At 42.2% G+C, this 25,705-nt stretch overlaps 1 protein-coding gene across 1 annotated transcript in view; it reads left to right on the plus strand.

The window, feature by feature from the left end:
- Positions 1 to 25,705, plus strand: part of F13A1 (coagulation factor XIII A chain) — a 159,460-nt gene that overhangs the window by 97,326 nt on the left and 36,429 nt on the right. Inside the window, exons 9-10 of the mRNA XM_058554041.1 lie at positions 17,856 to 17,959; positions 19,325 to 19,413. Coding sequence (XP_058410024.1) covers positions 17,856 to 17,959; positions 19,325 to 19,413 — 193 coding nt within the window. The remainder of the gene's footprint in view (positions 1 to 17,855; positions 17,960 to 19,324; positions 19,414 to 25,705) is intronic.

Consider the following 25,705-nt stretch of genomic DNA (forward strand, 5'->3'; position numbering starts at 1 on the left):
TAAAAAATAGTGCAGTTCATCTGAAGGGAATGAGCTGAGCAATCGTGAGCGAGAGAGTACAGGCAAGACAGAACCTCACCTCGGTAAACTGAACAGCAACTTACAGCACCATTTAAGCCCTTGGAATTACAGCATAGCAGCCCTGCATGTATATGGAATGACAAAAACAAACCAAAACAGCTGCCCCCAAAGCCTGTTGTGACAGTCAAAAACGGCAAAATGAGAATTATTTGGGATTCTGCACTGCGTACCTGCTACACACACGGGCACGTGAACACAGACACACACACACACTCAATGCCTTTGTAGCCAACTGCAGTTCAAAATTATTCCTCCTTATTCCTTGATCCAAATGCCTCCCGCCATAAGTCCCCACAGGGCACCCCAACAAATAACTCCATGAAGCCCTAAACAAAACTGATGGAACATTATGAAGCTGATAGATCTCGCTCTTGGTGACCCTTTCCACTTTCAGCTTCCTGCTCAGAATTCCTTTCCTTGTCCTGGTCACCCTTTACTCCTTCACTGCCTTCCCCAAATATCCCATCACCCTGGCACTAGGTTCCTGCTCTGGGACCTCACCCATCCTCCACAGTCAGACCACTGCCCTAGGCTCCTCTTCCATCGCCTTGCTTGGAGCATAATAGGTTTTCAATATACGATGACTGACCTTCTGACTAACTGAATTGCTGATGTTAATCCAACTCGGGACTCACCGGACCGTGGAGCACAAGGACTAGAGGGCTCAGTCACGTCTGGGTCCAAGGCTTGGCTCTGCTACTGACCAGATATGTGACCTTGGGCAAGGCACAACCTCTCTGTGCCTCTTTTCCTCTAAAGTGGAGACGATAAAATTTCCTCCTTCACTCAGCACAGGGCTGAGCATAACAGGTGCCTAATGAATGTTAGCTGTTATTATTGCCTTCATTATTAGTTACACAGCTGGAATTTCTTGGAGGCAATATGTTGCCATCAACCTAAGCACAACGAAGCAGTCAGAAAAAGAGGGGTGCCCAGTGTCCTAAGATGACTGTGCTATTTCTGTCACGGGGTATTTTTAAAACAAAAGCAGAAACTTGTGCCTCTCTAGTGCAAATACGAATGGACCCTAGAAGATATAGATGTTCCTGAAAACCAAAAGTATTTCTAAGACCTTCCCTGATTGAGGAGGCCAGTGGGGGCTGTTGCTGGACACATCCACCAGTACATGGTCACCACAGCCACGTGCCCATGCCAAGCTCTGGTTTGGGCAGTTACTTGCTGTGTGACCTTGAGAAAATGGCTTCACCTCTCTGAGCTTCTTTTGTCATCAGTAGAATGACGGTAGTCTTAGTAGTTAGTTTCCTGATGGGGTAGCTGAGACAGTTAAATGAGGTAATCCAGGTAAAGCACTTACCATAGTGCTAGGCCCAGAGAGAGTGCTCAATAAGTGTCTGCTAATTAGATTAGTAATGGCCGCTGGTAAGAAGTGGGGCTGCTGGAGCAGCAGGCTTGGTGAGTAAGGGAGGGGGCGGGGGCCAGAAGGCTGACAGAGGCTGAGATGAGGGCAGGGAGGATCTGGGGGGCATCGGCTGACCACTGGGAGGCCAGGGCAGCGGGGCTGGTAACAGTGGTCTAAGGAATTTCCTAGCGAGGGTCTCAGGAGAATTGGCCTCCCCGAAGCGCCCAGACGCACTTCCCTCCACAGGCTCCAGCCACACAAACTCGCCCCAACTCCCTCCGGGCTTATACACAGCTCCTGTCCTCCTTGCCCTGCCCCTCTCCGCTCTCTCTAAGGGAAGCCCTGAGAATGATCTCCTGGTTTCTCTCTCTTGTGCCTGCACCGTCTCTTCAACACTGAGGTCCTGGTGCTACACCGTCTGTGGTGAATTAATTTGTCCACTTGGGTCTCAATGACCCAGGGCATCCTCTTCATGGCTCAACCAGGCCCCACGTGCCCAAAGCGGAAATGAGCCCGTAGGGAGGGTCCAGATGGAGAGCACGCGGGTGCACCAGGGGGTGTGTGATGCTCAGTGCACTCCACAGCCAGGAGAGGCGAGGTCTGGACTTGACCCACGCCCTGCATCTTCTCCCTGTACCACCATGGACATCAGGCATTGATGCTTCCCAGTTGCCACCGTGGGTCCCTGCACGGTGGATTTCCCTTCTGAGAGCGCCTCTCCTCACCAGGGGCAGCAATTTTGCACAGAGTGGACATACTGTTGATGCCGACAGAGGGAAGAATCGGCTTCTTAGTGGTTCAGGAAAGGGAGGGGCTGAGGAAGAACGTAGAAGGGCACAGCTGAGCAGAGTAATTGGACCTCAGGGTAGCAAATGAAATTCCGAGTGGACCAACACAAGGTAACATAGCCTGGAAGGAGCAATTTAAGCCGCCTGTCCGCAGTGTGCTGATGGGTTTTGAATTATGTGTAACCTCTGGGGAGGGCATCTATGAATCACTGTGGGCAGTTTAATGAAGACGCTCGCGCGGTGTTTTGCTGCAGTCCAGACAGTGAATAGGGACCTGATGGCTCACTGTGGAGCGAGAGTGCGGGCTCACTCCGACGGGCAGGCGTAAAGTGGAGTTGTGGCCTCACCTTGAAAGAGTTCAGTTTGGTCACCTCATTATATGACAATCACAGTGGCAATAGAAACAATTTTAAAAGAAATAAATGGTGGCACTTATTATGGTCATGAAAGGTATTTCAGCGAAAGACTTCTCTCCTAAATGAAAGTGCTATCCGGTATCCTCTGGGTGGAGGGGATGTAGACTTGATGATTCTGGGTGAAAGAACTGTGCCCACCTCCTGACTTGCTCCCACCAGACTGCAACCCCCATGGGAGGAGCAATGTCTGATCTATTTTATTTTTGTTTTGCCAGCATGTAACGGGGTGCAGGGCATAGAGCAAGGACTTAATAAATGGAATTGATTGGAAAAATTTATAAATGTTCATTTAACTGAATAAACATCATTTAACTCATTCAACACTATCGTGCACTGATATGTCCAAATACCAGATGCTAAGGATTCAGAGAGAAATTAATTAGGGTCACTGCCCTTGAGGAGTGCCATCCAGTGTTTGGGGGTGAGACAACCATGTATAAGGTGGGCCGTAATGTGAGCCAGGAGTCGTGGAGACAAGGGAAAGGGGCTTTCATCCTAACCCCAGGGAAGCAAGGAGAAGGGCTGTTCACCTGGGAAGTGGCCATGGACTCAAAGTCATTATCCCCTGCAATCTTCTGTCTGTGCTATTCAAAGACATAGTACCCAGGAAATGACCTTGGCCCACAGATGAAACCTAGCGGTATGTCTGTAAAAGTCTAAGGGGCTGGGATGAGACAACCAGAGATCAATCTGCTTTGAGGACCAGGCAGGAAGGAACGGAATTTCATGCAGAGTTATCCTATATTATTATGACTACAGTTGTTGAATATTAAAACTCACTCTAACTCGCATGATCCAGCCCCTGGCCACTCCTTTCTGTACAACATCAGGAACACCTGGCTCTTTGCCTGCCTTCCTAAAGGGGCTAATGCCCCCAGGCTGTGCATTCACAAGGAGCAGGTGGAGTTAATACTGTTTGAGGTGAGGACAGGCTGCTACTACCCATCTATCACCATCCTTCCTATTTCTCTACCCTCTAGGTGCTATCCAATCCCAGGTCCTGCCTCCTTTAAGACAAACCCAACTCTCACTAGCTTAGTTTTAGAGGATCCAACAGCCAACAGTGTCCCAAATTCCCTCTTGGAGCCAACAGCTTCCTGGACCCTGTGACTCCTTTTCGTCCAGCTTCTAAGCCCCTCCCTCGTGCACACCTTTCCATCCTGCTCACGCTCCCAGAGGAAGTCGTTCATCTCCAGACAGTGGAGTTCCAAGCGGGGTGCTGTTCACGCCCTGGGGATATGAAGAGAAGGGGCTGAGCACATGTTTGGACACCAAGGCCCATAAGCTGACCCATCTGCTTCTCCAAGTCCAGCTGATTGGCCAACTGGCAGATGTAGAAAATAGCCTAACTCAGAGTTTTAAGCACCTTATCTGATATTAAAGATAATTGTAAAAACAGTGAGTGCTGAAACAATTAGCAAGAGTATTTATTTCCTTTATTGCCTTTTCATTTGAAATTAAATAGGTTTGATTAAACTGGCTTTTTCAATTTAATTTTTTAAAATAATTGTGAACTAGCAAATTTTTATTTATCAGTTTCAGCTCAAAGTTGCGACGATCTGAGAATTAGTGATCCAAGCGGAAAGAGATCACAGTTTTATTTTGTTTTTCTCAGGGCATCAAGGAAAAACACCAAATCAAGTCAAACTTCCTATAATTTTTTCCCTCCCTCTCTCTCTCCACGGTGCAAGGCAATGTGATTAGATCTGCCACTAATTAGCTGGGTGACTTTGGGCAAGTTGCTTGATTTTGCTGAGCCTTAAGTTTCTCGTATGTAAATGTATGAATTTGACCTTAATGAGCTATAGGGTCATTTCCAGCTCCAAAATTATTTTTTTAAATAAATTTCACTGTTCTTCCAGCCAGGTCTTTGCTCCCATATTCAGCAGGTTCTGCCGCTTGCTCTGTATGGAAACCTTCTCACCTGCACAGGGCCAGGCTGTGATCTGCTCACTCACATATAGGTGCTGCTTTGCAAGTTGGCTTCTCATCAGCTCCCCAGGAAGAAAAGAAACAGAAATCAAACACGCCACAGAAAATCTCTGTAATTGTTTGGCAGGCTTCAGTGCATCTGAGTCTTAAAAAAAAAAAAAAAAATCCCAGCTGCCTTCAATACTTTTTGGAAAGGGTAGAGTTGTTATTGTTTTGTTTTGTTTTTTTCACTCTAAATGCAAAAAATCTCTGTGCTGCAATGGATAGTATTGAATCTATAAACAAAGCTCTTTCAAAGCAAGTTTTAGAGCAGAAATTAAGCAGATTCCACACCTGGGAGTTAGCCCTGAGTGTACAGAGCCACCGATCCTAACTCTCATCACAGTCTCTGCACTTCACATGGAGGTTTGCACATTGTAGGTGAAGTTTTAAAGTTTAGACTAACCCACCTTGTACAATGTTTTGGATGCTCAGAGTGTTCCAAATAGTTGGACTTTCATATGGTTCTATTATTCTAAATTTTAATCACTGCATGTGAAAAAAAGAATTATCCAAAAGTGAATTCCAAGTAAAAAAGTAGAAGAAAATTTCTGAATATAGATCAAATTGCTTAAAGATGCTTAAGGGTTTGTAAAATTATCCTGTGATGCATCCAAATTACCAATTCTGAACAGCTACCAAAGATATTTATTTTCAAATAGATTATCTTGTTAACCAAATTACTGTCAGCAAAATTGTTTTTGAGCAAATCACCTGGAGCTAGATCATGAGAGCTGTCTTTAGAGAACTAAGAATATACACCATGAATCTACACTAGAGTCTGGAAGAAGGATTGAGATAGCTATTTGCCACCTTCAAAGAATCAAAATAGCTCATGCTTATGGAATAGTTGCTTTGTGCCAGCTCCTGACCTAAGTGGATGACATAGACTATTTACTCCTTTAAACAACCTGTTAAGGTAATTACTATTATTGTCCTCATTTATAGATGAAGAAACTGAGGCCCGGTAACTGAACCAGTCACCAGCGAGTAAGTGGCAGAGCCTGGATTACAAACCCAAGGGGGCTGACCCTAGGGCCCACTCTTTTTTAATAACAGATTTATTGAAATATAATTCACATACCAGTAATTATAAAATTGTGTTGATGGACTTACAATGTAGAAAGATGTAATCTGTTTACAATAACAGCACCAAGAGCAGGGAAAATGGAGCAAAATTTTTGTATGCTATTGAAATTAAGTTGGTATTAATCTGAACTAGATTGTTTTAAGTTATGATGTTGATTGTAATCCCCAGGGAAACCACTAAGGAAAAAACTGAAAAATATATAGTAAAAAGAAACAGAAAAAGAATTAAAATGGTATACTAGAAAATATCTATTTACACAAAATAAGGAAGTAAAGGAGGAATTGAGGAAGAAAAGAGAAGTAATACACATAGAAAGGAAATAGCAAAATGGCAGATGTAAATCTACTTATCAGTAATTGCTTTGAATGTTAATGGATCAAACATTAAGATTTGTTTTATGGCCTAACATATGGTCTATTCTAAAGAGTGTTCCATTTGCACTTGAAAATAGTGTGTATTTTGCTGTCATTGGGTGAGGTGTTCTATAGATTTCCATTAGGTCTAGTTGGTTTATTATGTTATTCTAATCTTCTGTTTCCTTGTGAATCTTCTACTTGTTTGCTCTATCCATTTTGAAGTCTCCAACTTCTATTTGTTGAACTATTTTTGTTTTGTTTGTTTTTATTGAGGTATAATTGACATATTAGTTTCAGGTGTACAACATAATGATTCAATAATTGTGTATATTGCAAAATGATCATCACAGTAAGTCTAGTTAACGTCTGTCACTACACATAGTTACAAAATTTGTGTAGTGTGTGATGAGGACTTTTAAGATAAACTTTCTTAGCAACTTTCAAATATGCAATATAGTATTACTAACCATAGTCATCATGTTGTATATTACATCCCTATGACTTATTTATTTTATAATTGGAATTTTGTACCTTTTGATCCATTTCACCCATTTCTTTCTCCCCCCATCCCCTGCCTCTGGTTGAATTGTTAAATTGTCTATTTCTTCCTTCAATTCTGTCAGATTTGCCTTCATGTATTTTGAGGTTCTGTTATTAGATCAGATATGTTAATGATTACTATGTCTTCTGACAGAATTACCCTCTTATCATTATAAAATGTTCTTCTTTGTCTCCAGTAACAATATTGGTCATAATGTCTATTTTGTCTGATATAAATATAGCCACTCCAGCTATCTTTTGGTTGCTATTTGCATGGTATATGTTTTTACTTTCAACCTATTTGTGTTTTTGAATATAAACCATGTCTCTTGTATACAGCATTTAGTTGAATCATGTTGTTATCCATCTTGCCTTTTGATTGGAGTGTTTAGTCTATTCATGTTTAATGTAGTTACTCATAAGTAGGATTTACATTTGCTATTTTGCTGTTCCTTTCTATGTGTATTATGTCTTTTTTCTTCCTCTATTCCTCCTTTTCTTCATTATTTTGTGTGAAATAGGTTTTTCTAGTATACCATTTTAATTCTTTTCCTGTTTCTTTTTACTATATATTTTTCAGTTTTTTCATTAGTGGTTTCCCTGGGGATTACAATTAACATCATAACTTAAAAGAGTCTAGTTCAGATTAATACCAACTTAATTTCAATAGCATACAAAAACTTTGTTCCATTCCCCCTGCATTTTGTGCTGTTATTGTAATATAGTTTACATCTTTCTACATTATAAGCCCATCAACATAATTTTATAATTAATGCCTTATGAAGTTGTCTTTAAAATCAGAGGAGAGAAGAATTATGAATAAATATACATTTATACTGTCTTTCCTATTTCTCTGTATAGTTATCTTTACCTTCTTTTTTGAAGGACAGTTTTGCTAGATATATAATTCTTGGTTAACAATTTTTCTTTCAGCAATTTGAATACATCGTCATACTGGCTTTTAGCTTCTGTGGTTTCTGATGAGAAGTCAGTTTTAATCCTATTGATGAGCCTTGTACATGATGAATCACTTTTCTCCTGCTATTTTCAAGATTTTTTTCTTTGTCTTCAGCTTTTCACAGTTTGTCTATGAGGCATTTAGGTGTACATCTCTTTGAGTTTATCCTATTTGGAGTTTTTTTAACTTCTCATATGTGTATATTAATGTCTGTCACCAAATTTGAAAATTTTTCAGCTATTAATTCTTCAAATATTCTTTCTATCCTTTTCTCTCTTTTCGTTCCTTCAGGGAGTCCCATTACGAGTATGTTGGTGCACTTTATGGTATCCCACATGTCTCTGGGACTCTGTTCATTTTTCTTCATATTTTTTCTTCTGTTATTCAGACTGGATCATTTCAACTGAAATCTCCAAATTCACTGATTCTTTCTTCTCTCTGCCTGCTCCAATATGCTTTTGAAACTCGCTAGTGAATTTTTGAAATTTTTATCCAGTTATTGTACTTTTCAGCTCCAGAATTTCTGCTTGATTCCTTTTCATAATTTCTGTGTTTTCACTGACATTCTCTATTTGGTTAGAGATCACTCTTATGGTTTCCTTTAGTTCTTTGAACATGTTTATAATACCTGATTTAAAATCTTGGTCTAGTAAGCCCAATGTCTTGGCTTCCTTAGTGACAGTTTCTCTTGACTGCTTTTTTTTCTGTGTATGGGCCATACTTTTCTGTTTCTTTGTATGTCTTGTAATTTTTGTTAAAAACTGAACATGTTAAATAATATAACATGGTAACTCTGTAAATCAGATTTCCTGCTCCTTAGAGTCTGTTGTTGGTATTTGGTGGTGTTGTAGCTGCTGTTTGTTTGTTTAGTGACTTTCTTGGACTAATTCTATAAAGTCTGTATTCTTTATTATGTGTGGCCACTGAAGTCTCTGCTGGTTAGCTTAGTGGTCAGCTAAGAATTGGACAGAGATTTCCTTAAATACCTTGAATGAGCAAATCCTCAGCCTTACCAAGGAGCTCTGTGTGTGTATTGAGGCTATGTCCTCAATGCTCCTGCAGGAAGTTTACAATTCTGCTGTAACCTTCACTTTCTGTTTTCACAGAGCCTCAAGGTCAACCAGAAGTAAGAGATTAGGACCTTCTTGGGGCTTTCCTGGGCATGCTTACAGCCCTGCACATGTGTGTGGCCATCTAAACTCTCAGGAGTATGTAAGACTTGTTCAAAGCCTGCTCTGGACATCTCAGGCCCTAGGTTTTCCTTTTAAGTTTTTTGGGGCAGCCTTTTATTATCTTCAACACGTATCACCCCTCAGGCAGCTGTGATGTTAAACAGGTGCTTCTAATTGTATTTGAAAAACATCCTATGGATAGGGCTATTGGCACGGATTGAGCTCTGAATCAGATCAAATAAAAATAAGCCCCAAGAATGGAGCTTTTCAGAGAGCTGCCAGACAGGTTAAATAGTGATAATTCTTTGGAAATGTCGCTTTTAGAGAGTTCTACACATGTTTTCTCCCCTTCCTTGTTTGCTAGGCTGCAAGTTTTTATAGTTGTGAGGCTATTGGCTTTCAAGACTACCATGGAGCTATGGAGAGGGAGTGTGGGAATAAGGCAAATTAAAATGCCACAAAGCTCATCATTCTTACTGAGATGCATTTGTTCTTGTTGAATAAATCCTCCTCAGATTGTTGCAAGTCTTTGGTTCATTTCCAGAGTTATGGAAAAGTTGGCTTTGATCACGTTTGCTAGTATTCTCACTGTTTATACGGAGGAACAGGTTTTTAGAGGTAGTTATCTTGCTATTCTGGAAGTGTTTCCCCAGAACACACTCTTAACCATTGTTCCATGGTGATACGTGTTCCACGGTTCCAAATTGGGGGTCTACCACATCCCTTGAGGGTTTTACATTTTGTAGAAATATTTTGGTATCTAGTATTATCTTCCTGACATATATCTGTTGAAATACATATTATTTTAGGTACATCCTTTTATTTCTCCATTTCTTCTATACATGATAGGACATTATATTGATCTTTTAGAAATTATGTGTGTAGAAAGCTATCTATGGATTTCATTTCAGTATAATAAAGGGCTGTTACAAAATATTTGTTTTAAAACTAGGAAGGGGCGTTGTTTTTTGAAGGTTGAAAATCACTGCACTAGACTCTCCTCCCATTCCTATCATACACATACCCTAGTCCTGAGGCTAGAATATCTCCAAAGAGTGCTTTCAGTCCTATTCTACTTTAGTCCCACTTGAGAGTGAACAAAGAAGGAGTTTGGGAGGTAGAAAAATCAGAGGTCATTACAAATACCTCTCAGGAAGTTAGCATGGAAAAGAAAGTGGGAGCCATCTGATAAGCCACATAGAAAACACTAAGGTATTTTTCATAGTAAGAAAAATGTCATGTTTTAACTAATCGTAAATGCTACCTGAGAGTCATCATATATACCATTCAAAGGTTCCAGTTTTCAAATAATTAGAAGCTAATAAAATTACACCACCTAAGCTATACTGAATATAATTTAATTTATTTGATAATTAATAACACATCTAGAAAAACTTTATATAAATAAGAACTATCAACCTAGAATATGATACTCATAAACAGCTTTATAATGCAAAACAGTAACTTTGGTACCTACTGAAACTGTTGGTTGTAGTTTTTAAAAAACTCTCTTCAATAATTATGGATGAACCTGGCCAGAATTTATTATAGAAAGTTTTTTATACATTAGAATTATCCAAAGAGATATTTTCAAAATCCAATCTTTTCTTCATTTTCAGGCAGGATATCAATTCCTAATTTGCTGTCCCAGAGATAGAGTGGTAAAGGGGGATGGGGTCTTAGTTTCAAAATGAATCCAGCAGAGAGAACCCAGCAGAGTTACACAGGGCCTTGTGCTAAGTAGTAATGGCAAATATAGCTCTTGTGGGTGGGTGGCATCTACTTCCTGAGCATTTTAGGGGTTGTTTGCTTGTTTGTTTGTTTGTTTTGTTTTTTCCAAATTTAGTTTCATTCTCTCTTTCTTCCATTTTCTGGTGCTACAATGAAAAAATAAAACAGATAATCAAGAGAGGGGAACTATCAAAAGAGGAGAAAAACGAAATCTATATGATCATTCCTTAATTTTCTAAAAATAGTTGTTAATAAAGCTGCTGTAAAATTCTCTTAATAAATATTTAAGAAATCAGTAGCCAGAAGCTTAAGAAGAGAGTGGAAAGGCTGTATTCTCAGGACAAAGGAAAGACAAACTCCCAGAAAACTTTGTAAATGGAAAAAAACTCGTTAAGTACTATTGTACTGTATATGTATTTGAATACATCTGGGCAGGCATTTATCCAGTATGCCTGGGTAGAAACATACCGGCATTTAGAGCAAGTGTCTTTTCTGATTGGTCGCAGCTTCCAATTGATTCATGTCTGTATCTGAGCAGTTATTAATTATTTTGATTATCATTCCTACTATAAATATACCTCATAGTTTTATTTTGGGAGTTACAGCACAACCTAAAGCCCACCCCTCCCCCCATCTTCAACCCCCCCAGTTGGGGTCTCTCTGGCTACAGCAGGCTGTGCTTAAACCGTGACTTCTCAAAGAACATCATAAGACTCCTTCCCTGCACAGAACAAGCAAATACAAACACCTTCATTACTTCTCTTTTTTCTTGGTGGGTAATTGGTTCCTACAGGGGTGCTGACCTGGTCTCTATCTGATTGGTCTTCTGGCCTTTGATTGACATGACCCCAGAGAGACTCTAAATGCCCCTTCCTGGTTTCAGCACTTCCACAGCCCTGATGAAGTAGTGTGGTGCTCCCAGCTCCCAACTTCATAAAAGATTCCGCCGGCATGCCTCCCTTCCTCTGAATAATTCCTTTTTGTCATCTTACTTCATTACCTTTCCTAATTGACAAGTTTTTTCTGTCCAAGCTTTCATTTCCACTTTGGAATGTCTTGTTAGACAAGCCTCAGAATCCACTAACTTGTGCCCACTTCTTTCCGACAACTCCCACCCCACCTCATCCCTCCGCCGTTGGAATGGCCAGAGCTTAACAATTCCAGGGTGTGCTGTCATTTTTGTCACCAATGTCCTTGCCTTTATTAGAAATATAGCAGCAGAGCCAGAGAGGTGGGGTGAACCAATCTGCTACAAATACACAAACAATTTGCAGGATAGACAAATGTCTTTCTTCCACCCTCTGCCATTTTTAAAATAAAAGAATTCAGACAGTTGGTTTACACTTGAAGTTGGTCCAAAACATCTCCTCCAGGATTTTCTCTTGATCTTATTTGTGCTCTCCCTTGAGCCCCAATAAAGCTTCAGAAACAAAGTGATAAGCCCTGTACCTCTTTCTTCCCTTTCAGGGACTCTTTTTCTCTGAACCGTTTCTGGACAGATTGTAAATGAGATGACCCTGTGGAGTGCTTAAGCAGTTAGCCAAGTTAAGGGAGTAAAGGACTCCTGGCTTAAATTATCTGCTTTATTTTCTTTGGACATACAGCACACAGAGCCCTGAAGCCCATCATGGTCTCAGCCGTGTTCTCTATCCTCTTCTCCCCCATCCCACGGGCTCTTGCAACTCTGGATGTGACCTGAGCCAGCTGTTAGAACCAGGGCATATTTTGAACCATGCTCTACCTTCTTTTAACAAAAAAATAGTCCTCTTAATGTTTTGGGTGGGGAGACTAGTACATGTTTATAACAAAAATTTCAAACATTGCAGAAAGTACAAAAGTAAGAGTCATCCACTTTCTAACTACTCAGAACACATTCAGCATTTTCTTAAACATTCTTTAATATGTCTCTTTGCATATTGTATTCATTTTTTATTGCTGCATAGCAAATTACCAAAACCTTAGCAGGTTAAAACAACACAAATTTATCATCAAAGAGTTTCTGTGGGTCAGGGGCTTGGGCACAGGTTAACCGGGTCCTCTGCTCGGAGTCTCAAATGATGGCCATCAAAGTGTTAGCTGGAACTGTCGTCCCATCTGATGCTCAGGGTTTGCTTCCAAGCTCATTCAGAATCTTGGAAGATTTCAGTTCCTTGCAGCTGTAGAAGTCATAGAAGCTTCCATCTTCTTTAAGGCCAGCAGGAAAACGTCTCTGCTGCTTTGAATCTCCAGCTTGCTCTGTCCCTGACCTCAGACCCAGACCCAGATTTAAAGGGGTCAGCTGATTAGCACAGGCCCACTCTGATAATCTCTCTTTTAATTAACCCAAACTCAACAGATTAATTACATTAATTACAACTGTAAAATCTTCTTTTCCATGTAAAGTAACATAATCACAAGAGTGAGATTTCATCCTATTTATAGATTTCACCCACATTCAAGGGGAGGGAATTATACAAGGGTGAGGGTCATTTAAAATTCTGCTCCATACATGTATACATACACAATGAACCCAAACACTGTATATGGTGTTCTGTAGTGTGACTTTAAAAAATTATTATGCCATAGACATCTTTCCTGCCTAATAAATATAGATCTGCATTTTTATGGCTGAATAGTATTCTATTTTGTGTTTCAAAATAATTACTCATATATTGGACAGTTAGGCTGTTTCAGATTTTTCCTTCTTATAAATTATGCAAGGATGAACATTCTTATGTACTGTCTTTGCATTTGTGTGATTATTTCCTGTGCACAAATGCCAGGGAAATGGGTTTACTGAATCAAAGGATAAACTAAACCAATGCTGTGACGTCCCTTCTAGGGTGCCCCAGTCATGCATGGTGCTGTTTTTCTAGTGAGGCTCTGCCTTTGGTGAAGGTTCTCTGGGTCCTTTGTACTGATACTGCTGAATTATTAGCATCCTTGCAAGGAGTCTTAGAAATCAGTAGCTGTCACTGCAGGAAACACACAGGAAGTAACATAAAGCAAAGATGTGTTCTTCATTTGTCATCTCCATCATTATCCCCCCGTAAAAGTTATTTTCAACATGATTAAATAATTCTCAATGACGGGGGGCTTTATTTTAACTTCTACACTGCTTCTTTAGAAAGAGGCAACAAGGAAACTAGATCACTTTGGATATTTATAATTTTTTTAACTTTAAAGGCACACTGTACATTTTGATGGTATAGTCAGAAGTCAGGATTCAAATGAAGACTGAGAAAAAATAAAATCCTTGTGAATCTAAAAACAAACAAACGAAGGTTTAATTACACCTGCCTGGCTAGGAGATGTCCTCGCCTTTCACTCAACCAGTACTTCATGAGCTCCTCTTAAGGGCCAGCTCTAGAGCTGGGAATGAAATGGTAAACAAGACAGACAGAGCCCCAAGAGTGAACCCACGCACTCTACAAATGCCTGATGAAACTGCAAGACGAAAACAGAAAGACTATGAGGATCTAGATAAAGAAGTTTTAAAACAAGAAATAACCTTTCAGGAAGCATATATGTTTCCCAACATGGAAAGTAGGTAAATGGAATTCAGAAATGTCTGTAAATATTAGCCCCTTTCAAGGGGGAACTTGAGATCTAAAAGACCAGCATGTGTACCTGGAAATATTTAACATCTGGCCTAAAGGAACCCTCGTGGCATGAGTGGCCCAGGACACATTTTCCCTGGTCATTCCTGAGCAGAGAGAATGAAAAAAAACCCCATGGCTTTGGAGGTAGCCCCCTCTCCCTCTGTTCATGGCCAGTCTGGGAGCCCAGCCTTTGGCTTTCCACCTGTTGACTAAGGCCCAGCCCCACTGCAACTTGCAGGCAGTGGGTGAGGTGGATGGTCCATAGTGACTTCTCTCCACCTCACCCACTGCCTGCAAGTTCCTAACCCTCTTATTAAACTCTTTCACCCCAAATTCACAGATAACGTCTCAGTCACAGGGGAAAGTGAAGGGATCATGTGTGACCTGATTGGATATCACAGTGAGAGAAAAGAAACATTTCCCCATCTCCTGGTCATTTGAAAAGAAATACTATCCTCAAAGAGAAGTCTTTACCTGAGCTCTGAAATGCAAACTTGTTTATCTTGTTCGAGGCTAGCCTTGCCCAAGATGTTTGAATTTAGGTAAGGAGGTTCTGGGACCTATTAATCTAGGGTGGCGGTGCAGCAGTGAAAGCCAGGGTTGCTAAACACCACAGGTCATGTAGGAAGCAGGGCTGTGTCCGTTTGGAATTGCATTTGTTTCATTGCTGTTTTTTCTGTATCTCTCTGCCTGATGATGTAACCTTCACAGTTCTGAAGGGAGGCTAGCAGTCATTTGTTTTGTTTAAGTCATGGAATTTAAGTCATTGAGGCATTGAGTATTGTTTAATATTCACAGAGACCTTCCTTCCAGCTTCAGAGAAAAGACAGAAGCTCTCAAGTGGGAACCAACCTCATGTTCCTGCCCCAACACCTGCACCCCTCGACCCTGGTCTACCTCTGCACCCCCATCCCCCTGCAGACCATCCCCCTGCAGACGATGCCTCGCTCCCCACACCTGTCTGTGGTGCTGCTCTTGACCTCATCCTCCTGCATCCTTGGCATTTGAGCCTCCTTTCATTCCATCTGTCTCTTTATTCCCACTCCCTCTCCACTGGTTCTTCCGCCATAAGCATGACAGTCTCTCCTAACATAAAAATAATCAAAACAATCTTCCCTGCATTGCATTGTGTTACTTTCTAGCTGCTGCCCTGTCTTCTCTCCTTTCCTTCACAGCCTAGATCATTCTTAGGGGAGAAATCTATACTGCATCTCTCCCCTGCCCATTCGCTCCTCATCTGGCTTCGCCTCCACTCTCCATCATCACCAAAGACTCCAATGAGTTCCTCCTTGTCAAATCTTGAGTGTCGCATGTGTATATATATCTTGGGTTTCATCTCCTGGATTTCCCACAGGAGCTCAAGTTCATCATGTGCAAAATGAACTTGTCACCCACCCAACATCCCTCCCCAATACAAACTTTCTCTTTTTTCTTCACTCAGTCTTGGTAAATGGAACCATCATACTCCCGGGAATCATGAACGTCTTCCTCAACTCATCCAGTTCCCTCACATCTCCATATGCCTGTTGTGTACCTCCTGATGGCTCCTCTTCCTCCCCACCCTGAGGAAGGGTAACTTAGCTCAAGCTCCCATCTTGCCTCCCCACCCATCTTCCACAAATACAGATTTGCAAATTTACCTTGCCCAAGAATAAAGCCTAAATATTTAATTTGGGATAAAAGGATCTCACAATGTCATCCTCACCTATAGCATAGCTCAGTGGTTAAGAGAATGCACCTTGGAGCTTTATCGCTAACTGGCTGTGTGACCTCAGGCAAGATTGTTAACTTCTCTGTGCTTGAATTTCCTCCCTTGTAAACTGGGGATAATAATAATAGCAGCTTTCTGATAGGGTGCTGGGAACATCAGCTGCGTTAAGGTACATAAAGCTTTTAGAACAGTACCTGGCACGTAGTAGGTGCTATGTGTGTTTGTCAGTTTTGTGATGTACTGCCCACCCTCACCTGCTATCCCTCTTCTTCTCCCATGTACACAAATATGAAAACATGCTACCATCCAGCCACAACGAACAGTGCACGGTTCCCCAAACACACCATGTTGGCTATTTCATGCCTCCACAACTCTGTTCTTACTCCTTTTGGTGACCTGCTAAACTCCAATGTATTTTTCAGGACTCTGTTCAGATATCACTCCCGCTATGAAGCCTTCCCTCATGTCCTGACTTTCCCCGCTGAGACCCCATTGCACCCCAAATGGATTTCCACTGTAGCATGCATCACTTAAATTAATTACTTTTGAAAATCTGAAAGTTATCATTTTTGAGCACTTAACATGTGCCAGCACCTGTTCTAAGTGCTCTACATATATTATCTTGTTTAAGCCTCACAGCAAACCTGTGAAATGTTTCAACGATTGGTTTACCTGTTTGTCATTCCTCCTAGATTGTGAGGCTCTTTATGGGCAAGAATCTATGTCTTGATCATTGTTGAGTCTCTAGCACCTAGCATGGTGTCTGGGGCAGAATGGGTACATAGCTAAATTAATACCTCTGAGTTGGACCAATCAAAGGTGAGTTGATCTCGGAGAGAGATGGGAACATGCAGGAATTACTGACATTGAAGGACATTGAGGAAAAGGATGGATGGTAGCTGAATCTGAAATTCATCAGGGCTATAAACAAAGATTGCTGTAACTACCTTATCCCACCGTTAAATTGTTATTACTGTATGAATATTTTCTATAGTGCGGACGGGTTGATGTGTTCTCTTTTGTTTCTGTACTGTCATATAATTTCGGGTCTTTCCAAGGACATAATAATACAATTCATGATGACATTTTATTCCAGGCTCTTGCCTCAAGGGTCATATGAAAAGTTTTGCATGACCCTCAGCTCATGGGTTGCCTACCTTTGCTAAAGGGTATAGAGACACTCACTCTGACAACCTTTTCTTTTTGTTGAACAGCAAATGGAAATTTGCCACAAATTATAGACAATTATAGTCAGAAATTAATGTTACAGTTTCTTTTTCTTTTTTTTTTTTTTTGGTGAGGAAGATCAGCCCTGAGCTAACATCCATGCTAATTCTCCTCTTTTTGCTAAGGAAGACCGGCTCTGAGCTAACATCTATTGCCAATCCTCCTCCTTTTTTTTTAATCCCTTTTTCTCCCCAAAGCCCCAGTAGATAGTTGATGTCATAGTTGCACATCCTTCTAGTTGCTGTATGTGGGACGTGGCCTCAGCATGGCTGGACAAGCGGTGCGTCAGTGCGCGCCTGGGATCCGAACCTGGGCTGCCAGTGGCGGAGCGCGTGCACTTAACCGCTAAGCCATGGGGCCAGCCCAATGTTATGGTTTCTATGGCAACGATCTAAGCCCATAAATACAAGTATTTTATTGCTTGATTGTTACAAAGGGATATGCTTTTTATAAATCTAATATATATAAATATAAAAGAAATTCAAAGACGTGTATTTCAGTTTCAATTAAGTATTTTTCCCACCACTTTAGCATGTAGTAAGTTCTGTTTCATTAGGCAGCACAGAATAGTTAAGATCAAAACTGTTTAATATGCTAATTGGGATATTTCTGGGTGGCCTTAAAGCTGATAATAGTGGGGAAAAAGCAATGCCCAGTCATGTGAGTGCCTCACAGTGGTGCCAATGGGAATGGATCTGCCCAGCAAACTCAAGTCTGGAGCCCCAGGAGTCCTCTCTGGGAGTGCTCAATTTAGCTTAATCCATTCCAAAAATTTGTGGATAACATAAACACAGGATTTGGGGTCACTTTTTGATTTCTTGGAGCATTGAATGTGATGGGAAGTTTAATCTCTTTGGGGTCGTGTTTTCTAAGGAACTACCACTGCTGGAATGAAGCCTGGATGACAAGGCCTGATCTTCCCGTTGGATTTGGAGGTTGGCAAGTCGTGGATAGCACCCCCCAGGAAAACAGCGATGGTAAAACTGCTTCCTCCCTCAGGGAAATTGTTTCACTGCCCATCTTTATTTTGCTTTTATGATTGCATTTGATGTGGGAAACACTCCCAGTGGGAACCAACATCAGAAGTGTGCTTTCTGGGCACATGTATAGTATTAACTACCTGCCAATCAGGTTTCATTTCATCTCAATCGTCAGCTTTACCCTGATTATTTTATAACTTTTAGAAAAAGATCATAAAAATCAGCATATATAATTCGTCTACTCTTGCTTTGATAAGCAGTTTTGAAGACAAGAGGAAAAAATATCTGTGTAAGCACTTTTACTAGGCTATAAAATACACTTTAGTCCTCCCTGATACACGGCGATAAGATATAAGGCAATAGAGAAAACAAAGAACTCAAAAAATAGTTACAGATCATCCTTTAAATTGTTGTTTTCCTAGAACCTTATTTATTTTTATATTGTGCGATTTCTTTCAAAACTTGAGTATGTGGGTATTTGTCGTCTAACTTGCAAACTATGCTAAACAGTGAGTGGCAGCTATGACTTCTCTCAGACTTTTACAAAATCACATCATAAGCCTCCATTTCTCTTTAATATGGTGATGAAAATCAGTGGCCTGGTGACATTTCATTTATCTCCTCAGGTATTGATATGAGATACTGATGTGTGTATGTATACATATATACATAAACATTCATTACGCATTCATAAGCCAATCTTAGTGTAATACTGGCTTATAAGGGAGACAGTTAGCGCTTTCTGGTGTTCTGGGTTATATATCGTGAGCAGACTTCATAATTGACTAATGGCAGTCAATCTCTTATGAACTGGAGAGAGCTGGTTAAAATTTAAAGAACTTTATAAAGGTAAACATGAGCCTAGTGACTTCCTGAATGCACGTTGGGCATTGGTTGACATGTGTGGCTAACATCCAAATTCTCAAGTTAAACTTGGCATATGTTCTTAATGTCCAAAAACAAAAATCAAAACAAACAAAAAACAATACAACCACTGAGGACACATCACCATTTCCAACATTCTGGACCCCCATTGTAAAAGGATAAATGCTGTGTTAGCTAACAGTTTGGCACATACACCTGAGATGTGTTTGTAGGTAGAAGCATAGACGCAGGAATAGTGATGCCCTGTATTTATTTCACGGCTTCAAATTTTGGTTTAAGGAGGCATTTTCATCAAAACCTTCTTGAATAAACACATTGGTCATCTGCCCTCTCTGGTCATGGAAAGCATTTAAGCTAAATCAGTGATGAAGTCGAGGAACACGTGTCTCTGCAGAGCCCTCGGTGCTATGAGCTGTCCTGTATCTGGACAGAATTGAAGACAACAAACTCATGCTCTCCTTCCTCTGTGTGACGCAGGGATGTATCGGTGTGGCCCGGCCTCTGTTCAAGCCATTAAGCACGGTCATATTTGCTTCCAGTTTGATGCACCCTTTGTGTTTGCAGAGGTAAGTGGAAAGTTGGGAGAAAATGCTGCTTCCCTCCACAATCTCTTAACATGTCAAAGAATTAGATACTGAGTTGTTTCTTCTAAATTTCCCAGGTACATGACGTATGCTTTGTGTTTGCAAAGTTAGCTAAACATCATTCCAACCTCGGGGCTCTTAATTCTAAATGCAGTTCTACCTTAACATTTTTCTTTCCTTGATGTTTGAGATTTTTTTTTCCCCTCAAAAGCAATTGCTTTACTAACCTTAACTTAGTTCTCTGCACCCATGAAGTAGGTATCAACTGCTCCCCAGAAATTAAGTGACCAAATGAATCACTCAATTAAAAATTGGTGGAGACAGCCTTGAATTGAAATTTCAGAGTGTACTGCTTCACTGAGAGACTAGCCCAGCAATTCACGCAAAACACAATGCAAACACACCCCAACCATGGTCTTAGTCTGGGGACTGCAATCCGTTTCCTGCCGTTCCAGGTCATCCTCCATCACTGAGGAGGGAGCAGAGAGCTGCTAGAATAGGGAGGGGAGAGGAAGGGAGCTGGAATGCAGCACACTTAATGAGCCAATGGGGATACTTTGTTAAAGAGTCTGAAATTCTGGAAGAACTGGACAGGGGCTGGAAGCGCAGGAGGCAGTTCAAGGATACTCCAAGGAGAGCTCTGAAAAGCTGGGAGGCTGCTGAGGGCACGAGGGTCGTACAGAAATATGTGAACAGCTGAGACACAGCACTTAGAGTATAGTTTTTCCAATAAACACACTGAAATAATGTCTATCGTGTATGGAGTTCTTCCTCTGTAATCACTTTGCCTACCATTTGATGCTCTTAGCTACACTTTAAAGTGGGTATTATAATTCTTCCCATTTTACAGAAAAGAAAATTGAGGCAGAGTGGTTAAATAACTTTTCCACAATCACATGACTAATAAATAGTAGTGCTAAGATTTAAAGCCAGGCGGGCACCTGAGCTCACAATACTACCTACCACACTCTACCGCCACTCTAGAATGAGGAAATATCCATTGTTAATATGCGTCAGGCACTGTGCTGCGGGGAATTCAGAAGCCTATGTCCTTAAGAAGCTTGATTCTTGATGGCAGGTGGCAGTATATAAACATCAAAAGTTAAATAACAATAATACAAGAGATGCTATGGAGTAATTGTCAGATGAGCAATGCAGGCAATAAATGATCTGCATTTATACATAAAGATTTGCTAATTGAGAAATATGGGCCAGGAACTGAAATAGGACAGCAAAGGCCATAAGACTCTGTCTGGGGAGGGAGGGTGACGTGGGAACAGACAATGAGGACACCTGCGTGACAGAGGGATTTGTGCCTAAACTGAGTCTGAGGGATGATTAGTAGTTATCAGGCAAAGAGGGTAAGAAAGAAACCAGAGGAGGGAAAGAATTTGAGGCAGAAAGGACAAGTTGAGCATCCAAACAGTATGTGGGGGCAATTAAAAGCTATGCAGGCTCATGAAAAGTGATGCGTCAGGGTGTCAAAAGATGACAGCTGAAGGAACTGGACATGGGGACCTTATGTCCTGAGAGATACGCACTTCATCCTGTAAAGGAGAGAATTACCACAGGGGAGGCACGTGAGCCTTGTGGAGCACAGACTTGATGGGAAGGCCGCTGAGGTGGGGAGACCAGCGAGAAGGCTGTGCCATTGCTCCAGGCCAGAGGGGGTAAGGACCTGAACTAGACAAATGGCACTAGCAGGGGGAGGAGGAGGCAGGGTGGAGATGTTAGGAAGTAAAAGGAGCATAAAGGTGTAGACAGCAAAACCAGAAATTGGAAGTACACAAAAGGGACAGTGTTTCTTCCACTGTACCAACCATTACAGTTTCTAGAAGCCTTGGGAGAGCAGCCGTATTGTAAATGGAATTTTATCCCCTCAATTTCACTTTGGGATTTGAAGATTTATCCAAACCTCCCCAGCTGCCATCTGATAGTTTATGATGCTGTGAGAACCTCTTAATGGGAAATCACTCTGAAATTCACAAAGCCTTGTTTTTATTTTTTTCTTACGCTTCATTGCTGCAAAGAAGGAGAGAGGAAGAGCTTCCCTCCAAGAGCAAGCTGCCTAATAGCTGTTAATGCAAACGCTTTCGCTATTATTAAATATAGATCAGGGTGTTATGAATGCCATCAGGATTTGCAGATTATAATTACTCCTCTCTCATCCGCTGCAGACTTGTCTGACAGAGCGTACGATTTGTTGCTTTGCACAGGCTGAGCTCCAGGGCTGAGCCATTTATAAGAGATGTTGGAGTTGGAGCCATTGAAAAGTACATGAGGAATCTTTTCTCAGGGGTGCCTAAGTAGGACCCCCTGGGGGGCATCATATTTAGCTTTAATGAGAGTCGACATGACTCGGGTCTTAGGCTGTGTCCTCTCTTCCTTTTCCCAGCTCCCTGCGGCATAAGCTGCCTCTCACTACCCGAGGTTCCGAGGTTCGTCAGCAGGAGTCTGCCTTTTCTTGCCTCTCAGCGTGCTGCCTTTCTTGGTCATTCCTTACTTATTTCCGTACTGAATCAAGCATCAGATTCATTGACTTTTTTTGGTCTTCTCAGGGCCTTGGTCTCCTTTAGTGAAAGCAGAACCCAAAAAGTTTGCATGGAAAGCATCCAAATTCTGTTCCTTTTTCCCTCCTCCTCCATTTTGGAAATTTACCCTGTGCATTTCTAGATTTCTTCCAGAGCTTGAAGCTTCTTTCTCTACTCTCCTCCCTTCTTGTGCCCTCAGTGCTGTGGTGAGTTTCTCAGTTCTGGAGGCCCATCTGCCTTTCTCTCCACAACTTGAGGTGCGCTAGGGCTTCTAAAGAGGTGAGAAGGGCGCAGAATGGCTCCAAGTGTCTGGAGTCGTCTTCTGAATTCCCGTGTTCACTAAGCACTCAGGAGTTGCTGCTTCTCTTCTATTTTAGCTTCTTCTAATTGGCTCTGTTGTCCCCTTCACACCATTCCACCCCCAATTCTCTCTTTCTCTCTCTCTCTCGCTCACACACACTCATACACACTCCTGCCTTCCCTCCCTGGCCCTGAGCTGATTTCTGCAGTGGCAATGACTGCCTCCTCAGGGCCAGTCTGGAAGCTACACCTTCCCTAGCTCTGGGCCAGCAGTTCTCTGCATACAAACTGTGCAGATGCTTCTCTGCAGATTCTTTGTTCTCAATTCAAAGTTGTTTATTCTGCTACCACTTGTTAGATGCAACTCATTTGTTAGTGTCTCCTATTCTGATCTAAAATTATCCATCCGTTCATTCAAATAACATATAAAACTTTGACATCATCTTGGCTTCTCTTCTTAACCTTCCTCATGCATCTTGTCAGAAATACCTTCAAAAACTATCATTCATCCAACCACATCTATGATCTCCACCATTACCCGCTCTGAGCTCTATACAGCACTGAGCTCTGTGAAGTTGCCTCCTAACTCATCTCGCTCTTCCTCTCTTACCCCTTTCCTGCCTATTCTCCACAAATCAGCCAGAATTATCCTTTAAAAATGCAAATAAAAACATGTCACTCCCCCGCTCCCAACCTTCTAATGGATTCCCACCACATTTACAATAAAACTGAGCATAAATCTCTACAAGATTCTATGTGATCTGGCCCCGGCTTTCCTTCCACCCCCATCCCTTGCTCATTTCCCTCCAGCCATACTGACCTTCTTGCTCTTCTGGAAACATCCAAACATGCTCTTGTCTCAGAGTCTCTATATATACTGTTCCTGTTGCTAGAAAAGCTCTGCCCTACCCTCCACCCAACTTTGCGTGTCTGTTCCCTCGCTGCATCCAGGTCTCTACTCAGGTCACCTAGTCAAAGAGGCCTTCATTCACCCCACCCCCCACTTAAAATAGCACTTCTTGCCCTATTTTTTTTTAATCCTTTTACCTTGCCTTAGTGTTATTATTTCTCTCCCTTCTAGAATATAAGTTTCATGAAAGTAGATCTGCTGAATCCTCATTGCCGAAAGCAAGTTCTGGTACATAGTAGTCATGAATAAATACTTGCTGAATGAATTAATGAAGGAATGAAGGAATGAATGGATCAGGCAAACAAAAGCTAGTGCAGTGTACACTGCTAAGAACAATATCTCACAGAGATGGGGGCCAGATGGCACCATCGAGAGCTGACAGTCCTGGTGGGAGATGAGGCACACATATGAAGTAGCAGAGAGCACACACAGGGGCCTGGCAGCCTAGCCAGCCCCTACAGGCTGAAGGAATGGCAACATGGGGTGGCCATATGGTGATTGTTCCAGGAAAGCTTGTGGACCAGGCAGCCTCCACTGCCCCTACACATCCTCAGAGGAGCACCTCTTCTCTGCACAGCCTGTGATGTTGTTAACTCTACTTGGGAACAAACGAACAAAGAAACTCTGTCCTAGGTCCTGAAAAAGAGTCTCCATCCTTACTGGTGAAGAGCATAGCTTCTGTCAGCAGTGGACATGTGTTTACATGCCACAAGCACCAGCAAGAGTTTGCAAAAAGGCTCCTCTAGCCTGCCGCCCCAGCCCACCTTTGCTGAGCCCCTGGGACCCTGAATCTCGGCAGAGGCTTCATAGGAAGTGCCTGTGTCTGACCAAGAGGCAAAGGTGTGGTGTGCCCAAAATAGCACCAGATTTCGTGCTGGGAGGCCCAGGTTCTGCATGACCATAGCTCCTTCAAATGTAGGGGGAGGACTAGATGATCACTAAGACTCCTTTCTATTCAAAAGAAATTAGCCTTAAACACTGAGCTGTTACAAGTAGTACTGATCTACCTACTAACCCTGCAAGGAAGGTATTATTAAACCCAGGCACAGAGACATGCAGTAACTTGCCCAAAATCACACAGCGTAGGTCCAATATTTCTTTCAGCCTCTCCTGCACTTACAACTGTTGTGACATAGGGTTCCAACTGGTCTTGGGTGAGGGCCTATCACTGGGACGTTTTGAAACCACCCTCAGTGACTCTAACGTGCGGCCAGGATGGAGAACCACTACACTAGTGGTTGAAACTGAAAAGAAAGCTTGCTGATGTCACTTGGAAAGAATAGTTTTCCTCCATCCTCCACCTCCAACATGCATATGCAAAAGCCGTTTCATATGTGTTCTCCTTTCCCTCCCCACGAGTGTTGGTGTGATTGAGCTGGCCTGAGATTTTAGCCTACACACATTTCCTAAGCTGGGCTCAAGAGAAGACAGGATTTAGCCACTTTCATATTTATCCTTGTCACCCTGGAAAACCATAAGCTGTTGTAAGGGGTATTATTAAGAGGATATTTATCATCATTGTTGCTATAATTTGCAAGTGGAGGAGGGAGCTGTTTGTGCTTGCATGGCCTCCTCCAGAGGAAAAGCCGAAATTCTCAGGAAGCTCAGTTAAAGTTCCCTTCACTTTTTTTTTCTAAACTGACAAATATTCCTTAGGTGTCTGCCCTGCCATCCCCTGTCCTGATTCTTGATTTCACATTTCAGGCCCTCACGTCAAATGGCTAGTACCACCAAGCTCTGGTTGCTTTGCTGAGGAGTAGGGCCACCCTTTATCACCCCTCAGGAATCTGAGACCCAAGTGTGGAACTACCTGAGCCCCAAGCATGGAACCATTTCACTACCGCACAGTGGTGCTCAATGTCCTACAAGGAGTTTGGGAGAGGCAATGTGCTGTGCAGGTCAAGAGACCTGCCATGGGCCAGCCCAGAGTGAGGGTCAGGGAAAGGCCTATGGGCCAGCCCAGAGTGAGAGTCAGGGAAAGGGCTATGGGCCAGCCCAGAGTGAGGGTCAGGCAAAGGGCTATGGGGCCTGCTCAGGACGAGCGCCAGAGAAAGGTCTATGGGCCAGCCCAGAGTGAGGGTCAAAGAAAGAGCTGTGGGTCAGCCCAGGGCGAGAGTCAGGAAAAAAGCTACATGACAGCCCAGGGTAAGGGGTCGGGGAATAGGCTATGGGGCAGCCCAGGGTGATGGTCAGGGAAAGAGCTCTGTGACCACCAGGGTGAGGGTCAGGGAAAGAGCTATGGGCCAGCCCAGGGTGAGGGTCAGATAATTTGGTATGAGCCAGCCTAGGGTTTGCACTTATTCTCCACCAGCTCCCAGCCATGTGACCGCAATCGCTTTGCTGACCTTGTGAGCTTTGGTGCTGTCGTCCACAATATGGGATAATAACACATACCTCACAGGGTCGTTGTTGCAAGGTTTACATTAACTAATTTGAAGATGTTCCTGAAACATTGTGGGTATTCAGTAAATGTTGACTACTTACTTTCTCCTTAGTAGAATCAGACTGCATGTAGATTTAGAGCATTTCGTGA

Source organism: Diceros bicornis, chromosome 14, assembly GCF_020826845.1.
Source record: "Diceros bicornis minor isolate mBicDic1 chromosome 14, mDicBic1.mat.cur, whole genome shotgun sequence".
NCBI classification, from domain to species: Eukaryota; Metazoa; Chordata; class Mammalia; order Perissodactyla; family Rhinocerotidae; genus Diceros; species Diceros bicornis.